The sequence below is a fragment of the Schistocerca gregaria genome, chromosome 1, assembly GCF_023897955.1.
Source record: "Schistocerca gregaria isolate iqSchGreg1 chromosome 1, iqSchGreg1.2, whole genome shotgun sequence".
NCBI lineage: Eukaryota > Metazoa > Arthropoda > Insecta > Orthoptera > Acrididae > Schistocerca > Schistocerca gregaria.
Genome location: NC_064920.1, coordinates 683,371,103 through 683,392,251, shown reverse-complemented (window position 1 = coordinate 683,392,251; position 21,149 = coordinate 683,371,103). Strand labels below are relative to the sequence as shown.

Here is a 21,149-nt window from a genome sequence, read left to right as displayed (position 1 = left end):
ATGCTGAGTTTGTTGTTTCATTGAATGTGTTATATATCTTCTTATTCTTAAGATCTCAATTTCTGATTTCCTGCATGGTGAGAGCTTCTTTATAGCTTTGTATCTATTAATTATGTTTTAAGATGTTAATAGTCTTTGTTTTTGAGCTTGCTAGGAAAAATTGAAGAGCAATTCTGCCTTACAAAAAAGGAACAAAACAGTGTTTTGCATAAGGTGGAATATCTTTCCAATTTGTACCTATTTTTAGCCAGTATCTTGTATAGTTTTGACCACTGCAAGTTGAAAGTCTTATTTTTTTATGCACTTCCTGTACAGTTTCTTCATAGCATTCTTTATACTTCCTCATCATCAGAATATGAGTACACCATGATTTCCATTGAATATCTTTTGAAGTCTCAGATTCCCTCAACAACTGTAATGCTGTACTTAACTTCCCTATTCACAATAAAGCCTACACAAGAATTCTTAGCTGCTTTTTACCTCTGAAATGAAATCCACAATCTAATTTCAATTATATATTTTTTGCTTCACCTACAATATCCTATTTTCTCTTATTTAACTTTTCTCCACTCCACTGAACTTGTTTTAGACTGTAAAATTCAGCAATTTATTGCCCCTAAATAAAAATCGTTAGAAGCAGTTCAGTTTCTAAGGCCCACATTAATATATACTTAGATGACTTTGCTTAGCAAGATGCTTCACAATATTCAACAGCTTGTTGTTCCCACCTGCGCACCATCATATCATTAAATACATCTAAACATGTTATGCAGATGATAGAGAAGTTGCTGCTCTCTGACCCACTCATCAACTATGGCCTTCAAAGTCAACTAGCATGTGAGATAGGTCATGCAATGAAGTATTGCAGGTTTCAACTGGTCCAAAACATATTCAACTGGGTTCATGTCAGCAGATGGCTGTATGTCATCCATACATTCCTTACTTCCTCCTGTAGGAAGGCATTCATTATGTGGCCGCAGTGTGATTACGCATTTTGTCTTGAAAGATGAACCCATTGCCAAAATGCTGACTGTGAGGCCAGACAACATGTTCGAGAATCTTGTCATAATACTTCACAGTATTCAAAATACCCTTGATACCAATAAGAGATGTCTGAATGCTAACAGCAGCCTAAAACACGAGCGACCTACTTGTCTGCTGAACTCAAGGGACTGTAGGTATGAGATTTGCACGTTCGGCACACTGTCAGTGAAGAAAACCAAATGCCATTTATCAAAGTTAAATAACAGGCACTTCCTAGCACACTTCTTTCATGTGCCATGGTGCTGGGTAGTTTACACTGTTGTTCATAATGGATACCTTGAGACCATATAGATCATATGGAGATGGCTTTGTAGTGTCTGGGTAAACACAGCCTTCTTAATTTCACCCAAAAAAGCAGTGTCAGTTCTGTTACATTCTCCTTAGGATGCTTATGAGCTATGGATTTACCAGCTGGTGGTTTAGATCACGAGTGGTCACTTGAGAAAGATCTTATATGAGGCTATCAGCGCAATAGTGTCCTAACACACATTTTTGGAAAAAATGAGATATTCACACAGTACATCACTTTACGCCCTACCATTACGTCCTATAATCGTAGGACATGTATTCGGACACCATGGACAATACGGCAGTGTCAGATGTTTATGCACTGTGCAGTGCCATACGAAACCAGGCGCAATAGTGGCCTATGGCACACAGACCACTATTGCACCATGTACACATAGTGAGTAGGTTTGTGGGACAGTGTACCATACGACATACAGCATGTGACGGCCGGCGGAGAACACAGCTGCAGTATAGACTCACAATATTGTGGTCGACACACCGCTGAATGGTCATTAGTGTGTGTGTGTGTGTGTGTGTGTGTGTGTGTGTGTGTGTGTGTGTGTGTGTGTGTGTGTGTGCGCGCGCGCGCGCGCGCGCGCGCGCTACAGAACGACATGTGCAGTAGCCCTGGTGAAGATGTCGAAGCTGCACTGCGAGGTAATGATGGTGTTATGTTCCCTTGTTGGACTCATGATTAGATACGAAAACTGGTGCAGATAAGGAATATTTCCATTTCAGATCTATTTGGATCGGACACTACTACCAATGCCTCAGACGTGGAATGTGCACCTTGCCAAGTCATCCAGTGTGCAAGTGATACAGCAGATGAGTTACATGTCATGATAGTATTGCCCAATCTACCCAGTACATCAAAGGATACCACACCCACTACGTCAACCATAGACATATCAGGGAGGGATCGTAGTACTGGTATTGTAATTGCACCGCAACGAGGAAGAAAACTGGTCCAGAATGCACACCTGCGGGAACAGAAAACTCAAGAAGAAAAGCGACCGAAAGGGGAAGAATACATTAATGTGAAGGGAAATGTTGTACCAAAGAAATGTCCCACCCTCTGAGCATGCGCATGTCAGAAGGAATGTGGTCGACATTTTACACCTGAACACCAGCAACATATATTTGACTCGTTCTATGCATTAGGTAGTTTCGACTTGCAGTCGGCACACATTTTTGTTAAGATGAAGGTAGGCCCTACAGCACACATGTGTTCCTCTGGTACTACAGAGTTGAGACAAGTAACAACACACCTATACCATTTCCAGAACGAAGAGTGGACATGAAGGTGTGTAAAACATTCTTTAACACCATTTTGCAGATACCAGATAGTCGGATTACAAGGGTTCTTTCACACAAAGTGCAGCACCAGACCCCACCCATCGATAAGTGGGGTGCATGACCTGCTAATTAATATTATTATAATTGGATATAATAAATAAAATTAAAACAAAACATCAATAGTAAAGACAGTTGAGGTAGAGAACTTCATAAAACGGTTTCCAGCATATCGGAGCCATTATGCACGAATGAATGAAACAGTGGATCGGAAGTATTTGTCACCAGACCTGATCATGGGGAAATTATACCATTCACATAAAGTTGAGCATGATGATCCGGTCTTGTACTACATGTTTGGTTAGATATTTAATACAAGCTTTAATCTTGTCCTTTCATCCCCCTGTAAGTGATTCCTGCCATAAATGTGATCTCTATAACATCAAACATGCTGCAGCCGACACCGCAGAAGGGAAGGGTAAATGGGAACATGAAAGAGAGTTACATCAACGAAAGGCCAAGAGTGCGCTGATGGAAATGCATCACGATGCAGCAGAAGAGGGCATCAGGACAACAATATGACCGTGATTGCCTTTGATTTGATGAGGACTTTACCGACACTGGTACTTACAACAAGTATCTGTTACAAGTGACAACTGTGGACATACTGCCTGGGAATACACGACCTATGTACCAAGAGAGCACCATGTATGGAGTGAGGGCGAAGCATACCGAGGACCGCAAGAAATTGGATTGTCTCTCATGCATTATACTAACCATAACGTCCAAACAAAGCGACTGATTATGTACTCGGATCAATGTGGAGGGCAATATCAGAATATAAAAATGGCCTTACTGTGTCAATTCATAGTGCTGCATGCAGACTTCACACCGTAAGTAATCCATCACAAATTCCTTGTCAGTGGGCATTCATACTTACCATGTGACCAGGATGTCTGTTCATTGCAAAGAACAGGAAATTTCACCCGACCATATACACACCCACTGACTGGATGAATGTCATTAACAATGCATGTAAACAACAATCCTTCACCGCTATACCCATGACAAGGAACAATTTCATGTCCACAATATGTTTAGAGAGAAACATATGTAACTGTGCAGTGTCGACACAAAATAACCAGGGTGTGATGGTTCCATATTCAGTGGCTTCAGTATAAAGCGTCCTCTCCACATATCATCTTTTGGAAGTACTCCAATGATACAGATGTCCCGTTTGCCGATGTCAGTTTTGCTAAACGAGGGTTGAGATTAATTGAGACTCCGGGCGTACTGTATCGCAATGGATGCACTATTAGCACGGTGAAAAAGACCAATTTAATGAACTTGCTGCAATTCATACCCGCATTGTACCATGGCTATTACCATAACTTGAAGACATCTGCACAGTCATGTAGCAACACCATACCTGTAAATGATGATACGGATGATGAACATCAATGCCTCATGTGTATCTTGTCCAATGTTTGACTAGTGAGTAAAACAATAACAGCCTATCCCACATATTTCGTGTATTACGGCCAAGTGTGCCAAAACAATAGTGGCCTAACCCAGTCAAAAAAAACGGTCTAAAAACACCATTATTGTTAACTCCATGTATAGCCGATTGCCGGACACTATATCACATTTTGTATACCACGTTGTTGTCGTCGTCTTCAGTCCTGAGACTGGTTTGATGCAGCTCTCCATGCTACTCTATCCTGTGCAAGCTTTTTCATCTCCCACTACCTACGGCAACCTACATCCTTCTGAATCTGCTTAGTGTAGTCATCTCTTGGTCTCCCTCTACGATTTTTACCCTCCACGCTGCCCTCCAATACTAAATTGGTGATCCCTTGATGCCTCAGAACATGTCCTACCAACCTATCCCTTCTTCTGGTCAAGTTGTGCCACAAACTTCTCGTCACCCCAATCCGACTCAATACTTCCTCATCAGTTATGTGATCTACCCATCTAATTTTCAGCATTCTTCTGTAGCACCACATTTCGAAAGCTTCTATTCTCTTCTTGTCCAAACTATTTATCAACCATGATTCACTTCCATACATGGCTACACTTCATACAAATACTTTCAGAAATGACTTCCTGACACTTAAATCTATACTCGATGTTAATAAATTTCTCTTCTTCAGAAACGCTTTCCTTGCCATTGCCAGTCAACATTTTATATCCTCTCTACTTTGACCATCATCAGTTATTTTGCTCCCCAAATAGCAAAACTCCTTTACTACTTTAAGTGTCTCATTTCCTAATCTATTTCCCTCAGCATCACCCGATTTAATTGGGCTACATTCCATTATCCTCGTTTTGCTTTTTTTTTTATGTTCATCTTATATCCTCCTTTCAAAACACTATCCATTCCGTTCAACTGCTCTTCCAAGTCCTTTGCTGTCTCTGACAGAATTACAATGTCATCGGCGAACCTCAATGTTCTTATTTTTTCTCCATGGATTTTAATACCTACTCCGAATTTTTCTTTTGTTTCCTTGACTGCTTGCTCAATATACAAATTGAATAACATCGGGGAGAGACTACAACCCTGTCTCACTTCCTTCCCAACCACTGCCTCCCTTTCATGTCCCTCGATTCTAATAACTGCCATCTGGTTTCTGTACAAATTGTAAATAGTCTTTCGCTCCCTGTATTTTACCCCTGCCACCTTTAGAATTTGAAAGAGAGTATTCCAGTCAACATTGTCAAAAGCTTTCTCTAAGTCTACAAATGCTAGAAACGTAGGGTCAGTATTGCCTCACGTGTTCCAACATTTCTATGGAATCCAAACTGATCTTCCCCAAGGTCGGCTTCTACTAGTTTTTCCATTCGTCTAAAGAATGTATACCACAAGCATTGCTATTTGCTGCAATCACTACCTCACACATCAATTCTGCAAACGACAATATCTTTCAATGGCCATTCCCACAAATCAGTGTGCAGTGGGTTAGGCAACTATAGTGTTGATAGCCTCATATGTTCTGACCACACAATAACTACAGAATGTTCCAATGATGTCGTGGTGGGAACATAAAGCAACAGCGGTGCACATGGTCTAAGCTTGATTTATGCTCTGAAAATTGTTGGCAGGCTGAACAGCATAGAAGAGCCATATTTGTCCCATTCATGACTGGAGCCACAACATGCTCTGCTGACCTTACCCGAGAATGCAGGCTTACTTTTACTTCCATCACACAAAAATTGTCCACAGTGACTTCTTATGGCCAAAAGTGTATTGAGAACAAAGTTTTTTCTACAACAATAAAACTATCAAGCCATGAGGGTTATGTAAAACTTTTCTGAGCAAATTATTACATTATACCCGTGTGCCTCTGGTTGTATGATTCAAAACTAAAAATACAAAGGTTCAACGTTCAATTCTCAGCCAGCCACAAGATTTTTCCCTATCTTTTATCACTTCTATTAGTGATACTGTACACACCCAAAATGTCAAGTTTTACCATAGTTTGGAGCCCCAGTTAAGCTGAGACACCATGTAATAGGCTTGACATGTCAGTTCAAAGGATAGAAGAAAGAAAATGCATACAACGTAACACTTCTGACAAACTGAAGACTTTTCTATTATTATGGTTTTATTCTTGTATGATGTATCTGGATATTTCAGTTTCTGAAGAGCAAAGCCTCTTCCAGTCATTAGACCACAAAGCTTTATATGATTTTTGTTTAGTGAATTTTAAATTGTAACTCATATAAACGACTGCTTCCTATCATAAAATACGACCCATTATGTCATAGTTGTAGTACAAAAGTTGACATCTGCTGACAAGTGATTATAAAATATGTTAGGAAGTTTTAACATAAACTGCAATCAGATTTCTTGTTACATTTCCTGAGCTACAACAGCAGTTGGAGCAAAGAAACCACAGCTACTTCCTTTGCATTGATTTCCAGCAGGAAGGTCATATCTATTTGTAGGATGCCTCACTAAAAGACTGCCTGTCTGACAATAAATCAAAATAAAGATGGAGAAGGATGAAAAACTCAACTCAACATGCAGCACCTGACATGTGCAGTCACGTAAAACTAGCATCCAGAACAAGAGGTTTCATCCTACGGCAAAAGAGTGGAAGGATAAGAAGAAACTGGTCTCATATTAAGTAGGAATAGTATCCAGGATTCCTGATTAACTGATGCATGACAAAAGAGTAGAAGGATAGGAAGAAACTAGTCAAAGATTAGGTAGGGCAGAATCCAGGATTTCTGTTTAAGGGCTGCATGACAGTAAAGAACAGAAAGGTGTTTCTAATTCTGGATGCTGATGTTTATGCCACTTTCTGCTTATTACTGTCCACTGCACCCTCTTAATCAAGGCAAATTTCCTGTTTCATCCTTGCAGGTAGGCATAACTGGGGTGCAATGACTATTTAGTATCCTTCAAATACCAAGTTCAATGATCAGGCCTATTATAAATAGAACTGTGAAATTTAATGAAGATCTTGCACAAATACTTACAATGATCTTTCAGTCGGTCTCTGTTCTTCTTAAAGTACTGCTCCCACGTATCAACATGGTCGAGATTTACAACTTTTACAGCACCTGCCATTCCTGAAAGTAGAATGCTTCATTTCCGTGATCTTACATTTATGTATGACTTTCAATTTTAGGAATGATGAATAAAAATCTTACAAAAGTCCTCCAACATGTGCACATGCTCTCTTTGTAGTTTTCAGTATTCCATTGTTTGTATGGGTGAAAATTTGACCACTGTCTTTTTACTTAAGCCATGAGATATTCTGGAATACGATTTAATAGACTTTATAGATAACAGTTTTTTAGATTCACATTACAGCTACGTCTGTTGAAATAAGAGAGAATATTCTCTGACAAATTGGATGTCTGCTTTCTTCATCTCAAAAAATAGTTTTCCATCAAAAACAAAACACATAGTTTAGACTCATTCATTAATTTTGTGAAATGTGGATGCTTTATGGTTTTCTTTATAGACTGCCGTGCTTACATAAGCGCCACGGCTACTCGTTACCATCGATTTTGTTCAAATTTACAGTATATGCAAGGCATGGCCAGAAATGAAAGTGACAGAAGTGTGAGCTCTAGATGGTCAATTTAAATAGCGCTTTTGGACTGGATTAGGTGAGGGATCAGCCATTTACTTCAGTGCAGTAGCCAGGCAGCAGTTGGCAAAGTGGAAAAGTACAGAATGGCTATGTGACAGTCCCTGGTTTTGAATCCCTCTGCAAACACTTCTTTTTTTTTTTTAATTTTCAATTTTTACATTACTTACACTGCTAATTAACCAAAATAATGCTCAATATATTGTATTTATAAATATTTCCATAAAAGGCATGAAAAGGAAAGGGATTACGAAGGGATTGTAAGGTGGACACAAGAGGTTCTTAAATAAAATCAGGAACTGTTCTTATTTTACAGTTGATGATTTACATATGCTGAGGTCATATTAATCATAAAACAAGGGAAGCAGTACATATGATAAATTTAGCTGAAATCAGGGATGACAAATAGGTGTGGTTCCCTTGTTAGTCAACATAGTTTATGTGCTATGTATTTCTTGCATGCATCATCTTCACTCCAAGCAAACAGAGACAATTTTATACCAACAAGCTTTACATATATCAACTGCTATAAGACTATTTTCATTTACTGATTAAATTGTCCTTCTAATGATACCTCCATCAGAAGACTTTTTTCCATAGTCTTCAAACTCTGCTATGTCACTTTTGGAAAAATGATGACACTTTGTACAGCTGCTTTGATAAGAGACATAAATGTTGTGTTCTTCATCCAAGTTGACCTCCTGATGTGTCAATCAACAATTCATTCTTTTAATCAATGTATGCCACAATTTCTTTTTTCCTCAATTCTATTTAGTACCTCCTCATCGGTTACGTTATCTACCTGCCTAATCTTCAGCATTCTTCTGTAACACCATATTTCGAAAGCCCCTACTCTCTTCTTGTCTGAAGTGTTTATTGTCCATGTTTAACTTCAATAAAAGGCTACAATCAAGACCAATACCTTCAGAAAATACTTCCCATCACTTAAATCTACATTTGATATAAGTAGTTATTCCTTTTCAGATGAAAACCCTTTTCTTGCCACTGCCGGCCTACATTTTATACCCTCTACACTTTGGCCCTCAGTTATTTGCTACACAAATAACAAAACTCATTTCCTGATCAATTCCCTCAGCAGTGTCTTCTTTACTCTGACAACATTCCATTATACCTATTGTCCGCAGCTCGTGGTCTTGCGGTAGTGTTCTCGCTTCCCGCACACTGGGTCCTGGGTTCGATTGCCGGCAGGGTCAGTGATTTTTTCTGCCTCATGTGTGTTCATCATAATTGACTTGCAAGTCGCCGAAGTGGCGTCAACTAAAAAGGACTTGCAATATGGCGGCCGAACTTCCCCTCATGGGGCCTCCCGGCCAACAATGCCCATATGATCATTTCATTTCATTATACCTATTTAGTTAATGTCCATCTTACATCTTCCTTTCCATGCCCTGTCCATTCCATTCAACTGTTCCAAGCCTTTTGCTGTCTCCAAAAGAATTACAATGGCATCAGTAAACCTCAAAGTTTCATTTCTTCTCCCTGCACTTCAGTTCCTTCTCCAAATTTTTCTTTGGTTTCCTTTACTGGTTGTTGAATGTTGAACAACACTGGGCATAGACTACAACCCTATCCCATTCCCTTCTCGATTATTGTTTCCCTTTCACATACTTTCACTCTTGTAACTGCAGTCTGGTTTCAATAAAATAGCCTTTCGCTCCCGGTACTACACCCCTGCTACCTTCAGAATTTCACAGAGGATATTCCATTTGACAACGTCAAAAGTTTGCTACAAGTTTACGAAAGACATTAACATAGGCTTGCCTTTAATTAACCTGTCTTCTATGGTAAGCCATAGGGTTAGTATTGCCTCGAGTGTTTTTGAACTTTTCGGGAACACAAACTGATCTTTCCCATGATTGGCTCGTGCCAGTCCTCTCATTCTTCTGTAAATAAATAATGTAGTTACTTTGCAGTCACGACTTATTAAACTGATAGTTCAGTAATATTTACACCTGTCAGCACCTGATTTCTTTGGAATTGGAATTATTACATTCTTCTTGAAGCCTGTCTCATACATCTTGCAAACCAAGTGGAATAGTTTTGTTATGGCTTTCTCCCAAGAACTTCAGTAGTTCTGAGGGAAAGTTGTCTGCTCCAGGAGTCTTGTTTTGATTTGGGTCTTTTAGTGCTCTGTCAAATTCTTCTCGCAATATCAAATCTCTTATATCATGATTTAAGTCCTCTTCCCTTTCTATAAAACTGCATTTATTTCCCTTGTTCAGCCCCTCCTTCCACCTTTCCCTTCTTTGCTTAGTAATGGTTTTCCATCTCGACTCTTGATATTCATACATCTGCTTTTCTTTTCTTCAAATGTCTATTTTGTTTTTCAATAGGTGGGGTATTTATCTTTCCTTTAGTTATATATGCTTCTATATCCTTACACTTCCATGTAGCCATTTTGCACTTCTTGTCAGCCTCATTTTTTAGATGTTTGTATTCCCTCTTATAAGCTTCATTTACTGACTGTTTATATATTAAATTCAGTATCCCCTGTGATACCAAAGGATTTCCACTAGGTCTTCTCTTTTTACTTACTAGATCCTCTGCTGGCTTCACAATTTCATCTCTCAAAACTACTCACTTGTCATTTTCTGGATTCTTTTCCCCTTTCAGTCAATCGTTGCTTACTGCTCCCTCTGCAACTCTCAACCACATCTACTTCTTGCAACTTATCCAGGTCTCAACTCCTTAATTTCTCATTTTTTTGAAATTTTTTCAATTTTAATTTGCAGTTCATAACCAATAAATTGAGGCCAGAATCCAAATCTGCCCCTGGAAATGTCATACAGTTTAAAATCTGCTTCCAAAATCTCTGTCTTATAATATATTCAATCAGAAACCTTATAGTGTCTCCATGCCCCCTCCACTTAGTCAACCTTCTTTCATAATTAAATTATGCTCTGCGTAAAATTCTAGATGGCACCTTCCTCTTTGATTCTTTTCCCCCAGTACCTAATTCTACTATTTTTCATTCTCTTCCTTTTCCTACTACTGAATACCAGTACTCCATCACAACTTTATTAGCCTATCCCTTAACTATTTGAACAATTACTTTTATCTCATCATATGTTCTTTCTATCTCTCCACCATCTGCAGATCTAGTTGGCATATAAACTTGTGCTACTGTGGTGGGCATTGGCTTCATGACTATGACAATACATTCATTATGCTATTCATGGTAGTTTACCTGCATTCCTATTTTCGTATTCATTATTAAACCTACACCTCCATTACCCCTATTTTATTTGGTATTGATAACTCTGTATTCAGCTGACCAGAAGCCCTGTTCATCCTGCCACTGAACTTCGCTAGTCCCCACTATATCTAACTTCCCCCTATCAATTTCCCTTTTTAAATTTTCGAACCTATCTGCTCAATAAAGGGATCTGACATTTTTGACTCCAATTCGTAAACTACCAGTTTTGTTTTTACCGATGACAACATGTACCTGAGTTGTCTCTGCCAGGCCTCATTTTACCCAAGAGGATATCATCATCATTTAATCACACGGTAAAACTACATGCCCTCTGGAAAAATAATGGCTGTTTTTCTGAGTGCTTTCAGATGTTCTGCAGCACCAGAATAGCTGTTACATGTTGGTTGATGTTACAAAGCTATCACTGTTCATTGAGGTGGGAGGGGGAAATGGGGAGGGGGGGGGGATAATAGGCCCTTTAAAACCTATAAAAATTAATATTTTGTATTACTGTACTATTTGCAATGTTACTCCCTTTGGTCTATAAAACTCTGCCAGTGCCGGTCCCAATCTCAGAGTCTCACCTTGCAAGTGGTGGGGAAGGAGGAGGGAGAGGACTAACAACCTCGTTAAGAAACTTGTGTCCATCTGGCTCCAGATGGTAGTACCCTGTAAGGGCCCCTCACCAGGGTAACAGGTGAAAACAGACAACGGATGGAAAGCGGAAGAGGATTTTACAAGTCCCAATGGTGGAAAAGCGGAAGAACTGTCTTTGTATCTTACTTACCGTAGCGTCTGTACTCCCGAGGTGTGGCTACAAACGGTGTCTGTTCTCCATGTTAGGAGCAGCCTAAACATATTTTGGCAGCAGCTCTAAAATGCCTTTGGGAGTGGCGATCTCATCGTAATAATAGCCTATATTTGAAATGGTACTTCAAAACCAGCCTCAGAAAAGGTTACGGCATTCCCTGCAGGTGATGCACAGTTCTTGGGGTGCTCGGGGAACTGTGAGAAGTGGGCGACTAGGCACCAACACAATGGAGGTGGGTATCATTAATGTGATGACCCTTACTGGGAAGGCGGAAGAGTTGATAGACTTCATGGTAAAGGAGAACATAGAACTGATGAGACATAGTGAAGTTATATGGAAGGGAGGAAAATGAGGAAAGACTACACGCTCTACTGGAGTGGTGGACAAGAACCCAAAACTGGAGTAGGTATCATAGTAAAACCAAACCTAGAGGAATATGTGGAAGCAGTAGAATACACACGTGATAGGACGACAAGGATTCAGCTGAGGACAAGGAATGTAGTGAAGAACTTCATCCAAGTATATGCACCAAAACACGAAATAAAGAAGAAAGCAGAGGATTTTCTAGAGGCATAAGAAGGTATAATTACAGATGTGGAAGCAATAGTAATGGGGGACCTAAATGTGCAGATAGGTAAAGAAAGGCTAGGGAAGGAGGAGATAATTGCCCCATATGGATAAGGGGAGGAAAAATGAGGAAGGAGATAAACTGGTTGATTTCTGTGAAACAAATGTGCTGATTGTGGGCAACACATGGTTCTGTAAGAGTATTAGTAGTATGGTATTCTGCCTTATGGCAGGTCTTGTCATGGGTTAAGCCTCTTCCACTTTTGTCGGTCCATAGCTAGTCTTTTCATTTATGAATATTTGTCTCCTTTAATATTGTCCAGCATTTGATATCTTCTTTTTCCTCTTTCCCTTTTTCCCTCCACCATTTGTTCTATTCCTTCCTTCAATAAACAGTCCCTCCTCAAACAATGTCCAATCCAGTTCTGTTTTCTCTTTCAGATTACTTTCAGCATGTTTCTTTCATCTGCAACTCTACTTAATACTTCTTCACTCCTTACTCAGTCTTCCCATTTCACTTTTTCCATTCTTCTCCATATCCACACCTCTAGTGCCTCCAATCTTCTTTCATCTTCCTTCCTCAATGTCCAGGTCTTCACACCATATAGTGCAATTCTCCAGGTGTAACATTTGGCAAGTCTTTTCCTCAGATCTTTGTTTAGTGGTCCACAAAGTAATTTCTCTTTCCTCTTGAATCCTTCTTTTGACATTGCAAAAATTACGAGATATGGATGGGGTGATAGATGGACGAAGATGGTCATTGATTACTTTCTAGTTGGGGGGGGGGGGGGGGGGGGGGGGGAAATCGGAGACAGTTGATGGATGTAACTGCACTCCCAGGACAGGCTTTAGATGGAGACCATCGAGTGGTGGTGGCAAAGATGAGATTCGATAAATTGAAAGACATATAGAAAGAAAGGGAAAGGAAAATAAAAGTGAGGAAACTAAAGGATTGCATGATACAAGAAAAGTTTAAGGAGTTACTCAAGCGTAAATTACCTAACACCGAGTATGGTAACGTGGAAGAGGAATGGAGTAAGTTCAAAGAAGTATTTGTAAGCTCTGCTGAGGAGACTTGTGGCAGAGTGTCTGGAAGGTTAATGGAAAAGGAGACACCATGGTGGAATGAGAGGGTGAAGGAGGCAATAAAAGAAAAGAAGAAAGCCTGGCATGAATGGAACAGAGACCGAACACCTAAAAGTAAAAGGAAATACCAGGATAGTAAAAATAATTGAGAGAAAATGGTAGCAGGCGAAAAGAGGAAAGCTGGGAGAAATTCACTCGAGAGTTGGAAAAAGATGTTACTAGCAGTAAGAGGATGATATATGGAATTACAAAGAGTATGAGGAAGGAAAAAATCATACACAAAGCTAGTGAAAGGGGAAAGCGGAGAGCTATTAATGCAACCAGAGGAGATAAGAAAAAGATGGAAAGAGTACTTTGATAAACTACTAAATAAGAAGAACAACAACGGAAAGGAAATAGAAGTATAGCAGGAGGGCAGGGGTCTAAAGGAAGAGGAGGATATAATGATGTTAGAAGTGGAACTAGCTCTGAGAAAAATGAAAACAGGAAAGGCACCTGGGATGGATGAAATTGCTGTAAAGATGATAAAGACAGATGGACCAGCTGGGCTACAGTGGCTATATAGACTACTAAGATGCATTTGGACCGATAAAAGTGTACCTGAAGAATGGGGAAAGGGAATAACAATCCCCGTTTTCAAGAAGGGTGACGGGAAAGTATGTGATAACTATCAAGGGATCACACTCATACCCCAAGTAGCAAAATTAGTGGAGAGGATACTGGAAAGAAGAGTGAGAGAAAAAGTGGAAGAGCAGTTAGAAGAGGAGCAGTATGGCTTTCATCATGGTAGATCAACAGTGGACCCAATCTTTAGTATGAGACAGTTGATGAAAAGACATTGGGAGTAAGGGAAAGATCTGGTAATGACATTTCTTGACCTAGTGAAAGCATACAACAGTGTTCCTAGGGAAAAGGTATGGGCAACATTCAAGAGAAAGGGAGTTTGAAAGCAAACACTAAGTCATCCAGGCACTGTATGAAAAAAGCTCTAGTTGTGTGGAGACACCAGTTGGAAGAACTCATGGTTTAAGAATGTTACGGGACTAAGACAAGAAAGTGTGATATCACCACTACTATTTATAATGGTGATGGATGAAACAGTCAAAGAGACAAAAGAAGCCCATAGAGGAAGGAGGATGAAGCTGTTACTATTTGCTGATGATACTGTGGTGTGGGGAACAAGCAGTAAGGAGGTACAAAAACAAATAGACATCCTAAATGATAAGATCGTGAAATATGGAATGGAATTTAGTGAGGAGAAAGGCAAGACCATGGTGGTGACCAGAGTGGATAGAGAGGGCAAGGGACAAATTCATATTAAGGGACGGGATATTGAAATAGTGGACAACTTTAAATATTTGGGACGTGTATTAATGGGTAGTGCTCATTTGGAGATAGAAATTAGCAAAAGAATACAACAGCGTACTACATTTTACCAGTGTGTGAGGGGCTTGGTGTGGGGAAGGGAAGTGCCAATGAGGTGCAAGCTGGTGCTATACAAGACTTACTTCACACCCATATTAACTTACGGCTCAGGGACATGGACTATGACTAGAAGACAGGAGGGTAGGATACAATCCAGTGAAATGAAGTTTCTGATAAGTGTACTAGGGAAGACAAGGAGAGACAAATGAAGATATTAGGAAGGAAATTGGACTGGAAAAGTGGACTCAGAAAATTGAAAAAAAAAAAAAAAAAAAAAAAAAAAAAAAACAGATTAAAATGGTTTGGTCATGTGAAGAGGATGGGAGAGGGAAGAATACCAAGAAGAATGACGGAGTTCAAGATTGAGGACAAGAGGCTAAGAGTAAGACTGAGAACAAGATGGATTGATACAATAAAGATGAATTTGAGGAGGAGAAACCTGCTATGGAACCAAATTGTGGAAAAAGAATGGTGGAAAGACAGAGTAAAGTGGCAAAGAACCATTGATTCCCCAACCCAACCCAACCAGATGTTGGACAGGGGAAACGAAGGTGAAGATGACTCCTTTTGGTCTCAAAATGTGATATTCTAGCACTCTAACTGATGGGATTAGAAAAAGGTGATGACTCAAGCCTATTAAAAATTTCTCTCAGATTTCCAGATGAAATTCCGAATCTGATAATTGTTGCTTGAGGCAGCAAATTTTGTTTCAATAGTGCTGATGACTGCAACGGGCACGTTGTCATCACTTATTAGTGGTTATTCAAAGTTAAGTTTGCGAAATTACATTCAGTCATGTTGTTGTTGTGGTCTTCAGTCCTGAGACTGGTTTGATGCAGCTCTCCATGCTAACCTATCCTGTGCAAGCTTCTTCATCTCCCAGTACTTACTGCAACCCACATCCTTCTGAATCTGCGTAGTGTATGCATCTCTTGGTCTCCCTATACGATTTTTACTCTCGGCTCTTGTAACTGCTAACTGCTTTCTGTACAAATTGTAAATAGCCTTTCGCTCCCTGTATTTTGCCCCTGCCACCTTCAGAATTTGAAAGAGAGTATTCCAGTCAACATTGTCAAAAGCTTTATCTAAGTCTACAAATGCTAGAAATGTAGGTTTGCCTTTCCTTAATCTTTCTTCTAAGATAAGTCGTAAGGTCAGTATTGCCTCACGTGTTTCAACATTTCTACGGAATCCAAACTGATCTTCCCCGAGGTCGGCTTCTACCAGTTTTTCCATTCATCTGTAGAGAATTTGCATTAGTATTTTGCAGCTGTGACTTATTAAACTGATAGTTCGGTAATTTTCACATCTGTCAACACCTGCTTTCTTTGGGATTGGAATTATTATATTCTTCTTGAAGTCTGAGGGTATTTCGCCTGTCTCATACATCTTGCTTGCAAGGTGGTAGAGTTTTGTCAGGACTGGCTCTCCCAAGGCCATCAGTAGTTCTAATGGAATGTTGTCTACTCTGGGGGCCTTGTTTCGACTCTGGTCTTTCAGTGCTCTGTCAAACTCTTCATGCAGTATCCTATCTCCCATTTCATCTTCATCTACGTTCTCTTCCATTTCCATAATATTGTCCTCAAGTACAGTGCCCTTGTATAGACCCTCTATATACTCTTTCCACCTCTGTGCTTTCTCTTCTTTGCTTAGAACTGGGTTTCCATCTGAGCTCTTGATATTCATACAAGTGGTTCTCTTTTCTCTGAAGGTCACTTTAATTTTCCTGTAGGCAGTATCTATCTTACCCCTAGTGAGATAAGCCTCTACATCTTTACATTTGTCCTCTAGCCATCCCTGCTTAGCCATTTTGCACTTCCTGTCGATATCATTTTTGAGACGTCTGTATTCCTTTTTGCCTGCTTCATTTACTGCATTTTTATATTTTCTCCTTTCATCAATTAAATTCAATATTTCTTCTGTTACCCAAGGATTTCTACTAGCCCTCGTCTTTTTACCTACTTGATCCTCTGCTGCCTTCACTACTTCATCCCTCAGTGTATCCATTCCTCTTCTACTGTACTTTTTTTCCGCATTCCTGTCAATTGTTCCCTTATGCTCTCCTTGAAACTCTGTACAACCTCTGGTTCTTTCAGTTTATCCAGGTCCCATCTCCTTAAATTCCCACCTTTTTTTCAGTTTCTTCAGTCTTAATCTACAGTTCATAACCAATAGATTGTGGTCAGAGTCCACATCTGTCCCTGGAAAAGTCTTACAATTTAAAACCTGGCTCCTAAACCTCTGTCTTACCATTATATAATCTACCTGATACCTTCTAGTATCTCCAGGATTCTTCCATGTATACAACCTTCTTTCATGATTCTTGAACCAAGTGTTAGCTATGATTAAGTTATGCTCTGTGCAAAACTCTACCAGGTGGCTTCCTCTTCTTTCTTAGCCCCAAACCATATTCACCTACTATGTTTCCTTCTCTCCCTTTTCCTACTCTCGAATTCCAGTCACCCATGACTATTAAATTTTCGTCTCCCTTCACTACCTGAATAATTTCTTTTATCTCATCATACATTTCTTCGATTTCTTCATCATCTGCAAAGCTAGTTGGCATATAAACTTTTACTACTGTAGTAGGCGTGAGCTTCGTGTCTACCTTGGCCAGAATAATGCGTTCGCTATGCTGTTTGTAGTAGCTTACCGGCACTCCTATTTTTTTTAAATTCATTATTAAACCTACTCCTGCATTACCCCTATTTGATTTTATGTTTATAACCCTGTATTCGCCTGACCAAAAGTCTTGTTCCTCCTGCCACTGAACTTCACTTATTCCCACTATATCCAATCTTTAACCTATCCATTTCCCTTTTCAAATTTTCTAATCTACCTGCCCGGTTAAGGGATCTGGCATTACACGCTCCGATCCGTAGAATGCCAGTTTTCTTTTTCCTGTCACAAAACTGTTAAAAAAATATTGCATAAAATTTCATATATGTTACAAGCATCATTTCCATTGATTAACTCAAGTACTAGTCCGACAAGGCATGCAGGAGAACTTCTGTGAAGTTTGGAAACTAGGACAGAAGTACTGACAGAAGTTGTACAGCAGATTGTGAGTTGTGCTTAGACAGCTCAGTCAGCAAGAGGGTGGGGGGGGGGGGGGGGGGGGGGGAGAGACGACGGTTGTCATGACTTGCTCACTACCCAACTTATTCGTTTCTCACATTGAAAACCGAATTAACTGATTTATTTTGTATATATACATTATATACATAAGAATTATGATTCAATTCTACAGTTTAAGATCTCACTTAAGCAAAACAAAAAACAAAATTTCGGTGCTTAATCCACTGAATTACCATAATGCACACTAAAGTATTCTTTTTGATAGGTAGCCCCAAACTGCTTCATTTTCCTGAAAATGAGTGCTGCCAATATCCGAAAAGCAACATAAACTTTCGAAAAACAGCACCTACACATTTCTTTGAAGGCACTCATTTGTTTACATTAACAATAATACTTTTATAGTGTGAAAAATAACTTATTTCCTCCTAATTTCTAATGACCCCTTATCATAAAACCATGAGGAAACCTTACAAAATCCATATATATATTCCCAGCTCCAAGCTGGGTGGTCCTCTTCTAGGGCAAATCAATACTGTGGGTGGTCCTCTTCTAGTTTTATAATAAGGAAAATAAATACTGTGCATGGGTTTGCACCCCCTCCCCCCAAACACACACACACACACACACACACACACACACACACACACACACACCTGATTGAACAATTGGAAATATTAACCACAGTGTCACACAACACTCACTCATCCAGTGATGAAATTTTGTTGCCAACAAATCACGCAGCACTTGCACTACAATATGGCCACAAAAAAAATTAATGAACACACTGTAATCACTAAATAGGTGCAGTACAAAATCCAAAAGTAGTGTGTTTCTACCCATGAAATTATCTGGCAGAAGGGCAGTGATTTTTTTTTCCATTGCTTATGCTTTCAAGTGTGTATCAGGTGCCTTAGTAGAACAATACATAAAACTTGTAAAAAAAATTATAGACATCCATTTCTAAGAAATATACATTAAAATTAGATTGCCTATTGATTGTGAGCTATAAATTTGAACATAAATCTTATTGTGAGCTGTGACCTCTGCCTGGTAATAGACATCTCCAGTGTTAGGTTTCTTGCACCTTCCTTAGCTACACCACTTACCCCACCAACAGAGACTTATATCATTTAATGTGTTTCTGCAAAGTGTTTGGCAACATAGTTTAACCAGTATGAGGCATAAATGAAAACTCTTTTATAACACTGAAGCAACCTGGTTTACAGCTACCAGATAGCCAGCAAAATATCACTGAGTGAATTGCAACAATAGGAAAGAATTATATGACTGGAGAAGTAAGCTATTTCCTAATTCCCATACTACAACAGTCTATAGAGACCATTTCATCTGGTACAAGATCTAATGATGAAAACTTCCAGTTTAGTAGGTTGAAGGGATTGTGTGTGAAAGCAATGACCCCAGCCATCCCCTCCGTCATAAGATCTTATAGGTATCGTGACAGTTGCCTGTAGTATAGCCCAAAGTCTCTATGTTATGTTATACGGCGATAATTTGTTTGAGAGCTGACGAAACCGACGAATGCAAGCGCCAAATTATGATTGTGTTAAGCTGTTACACAGTATGTTTACGCTGACGCTAAATTTATAAGCACTTTTCAACATAAAAACTACACCATGGTATAACAGATAATGGGTAACTATTTTGATGCATGAAAGATATATAAAGTACGAAAATATGGGGATAAGGTCCACTAAGTAACTGTTACCCTATTTGGTATTGAGTTACCGAAGCCGGCATTGATTAGTTTCCATTATAGCTTCTGAGATTTGCTGTCTACAGAAAGCTCATGAGTCTATCCTAATGACAAGTCTTAATATGTCTGAGCAACCATATTTACAATTCCCAGCAAGGTTTCAGGGCAACAAGTAACATAACGTACCATAATGGTTTTGTTATTGTATCACATGACTGACGTTGATGCAACTTCTTAAGAAGCAAGTAACACAAAGATACAGGCAATAATCTACAATATACACGACTGAATGGATATGATAATGAAAGAAAACAAAGCCTTACCCCGTCTGCCTGTAAAATTACGTTTCTCCTCGATATTAGTAAAACTGCAAGTCAAATACCAAAACTTCCGAGCAGGTTGACTATTTCCACAAACAATCGCCGCTAAATTTCTAGTTACGGGAACCTGTCAAAAATGCTTAAAATTACTGTCAGTAAAAGCTTTCTCTAGCAACTACCGGACGTATAAAACATCCAGACCTAATGCATGCATAAAATACCTTACTGCTGAAACCAGTAAGCAACGCAATAACGGATTGTTTTGTACCACGTTAACGGATGTATACAACATCCAGACGTCATGCATGCATAAAATACCTTACTACTGAAACTAACAAAACAACACAAAAACGTACTGTTTATTGTCACAAATCAACTTAATTATAGAAATCTCGTGCACCTTTTCACCGCTACGGAAAGCAACAACATCTTTTAATTACGACACTTTCAATCTTTTCAGATTTTCCAGAAAGGCTTCACAGCGTATTTATTTAAAACAACCTGAACCCGTACAATGCCTACCGTTAACATTATTTCTTACGCATCAACAACGTGCAATTCCAAGCACAATACGCTCGCTCAGAATTTGTTTCAGTAAACACATCGCCGAAGACATAGAATCTCTGTGGCTATTCCCAGCAATGTAATTATGGCTCCTGGCTCCACATTCAGTCCACAGGCTCGATCTCTCGAGCAACGAAAGTGTCGCCACAGTTAGCGATATACTGCAGTTGCATGTGTGAACTCCCAGTTTTTAGTGGCGCACCTTAAGAGACGTAACTTTTGTCACGCCACAAAAAGCGTAGCTTGGCTGTCCTTCGTTCCGCCACTTCCCTTCCACCTGTCGCAGTTAACGTGCAGTAAAGGCTGCTCTACTCCGTTCGATTTCAGTGTCTTTTTATTTTATTTCTAAAAAAAGAGTGGAAACAGTAGTCGGCACACTTACGCAGCTTTTAGTGCTACGAGAACAACATTCGATTTTCTACAACAGTGTGTGTGTGTGTGTGCAAACCAATAACATATCTCACGAAGGAATAAATAAATCAGGTAAACCAAAACAGCGAGTCGCGTAAAGTTCGTGAATGTGAGACCGAGCATTGTATAAATTGTGGAGCATATGCAGGAAAATAGCTCCAGAGTGAGATGTTGCAGCTATTACACCTAAAATTAGTTATTCGAAATGCCTATATCAACGAATACA

At 39.4% G+C, this 21,149-nt stretch overlaps 1 protein-coding gene across 10 annotated transcripts in view; it reads right to left on the bottom strand.

Annotated features, from left to right (window-relative positions):
- The window catches only part of LOC126363602 (ADP-ribose glycohydrolase MACROD1-like), a 77,876-nt gene extending 57,246 nt beyond the window's left edge, over positions 1-20,630 (bottom strand). The window contains exons 1-4 of one of the 10 annotated variants that reach the window (XM_050007980.1): positions 20,349-20,620; positions 19,952-20,075; positions 7,285-7,391; positions 7,111-7,203 (exon numbers count right to left, since the gene is read on the bottom strand). In XM_050007980.1, the coding sequence (XP_049863937.1) occupies positions 7,111-7,201 (91 nt within the window). In that variant the 5' untranslated portion in view covers positions 7,202-7,203; positions 7,285-7,391; positions 19,952-20,075; positions 20,349-20,620. Of the gene's footprint in view, positions 1-7,110; positions 7,204-7,284; positions 7,392-19,951; positions 20,076-20,169; positions 20,265-20,304 lie in introns of those variants that run through there. The other 9 variants (XM_050007975.1, XM_050007985.1, XM_050007979.1 and 6 more) reach the window with 9 other exon arrangements.
- Positions 20,631-21,149: the final 519 nt, after the last annotated feature.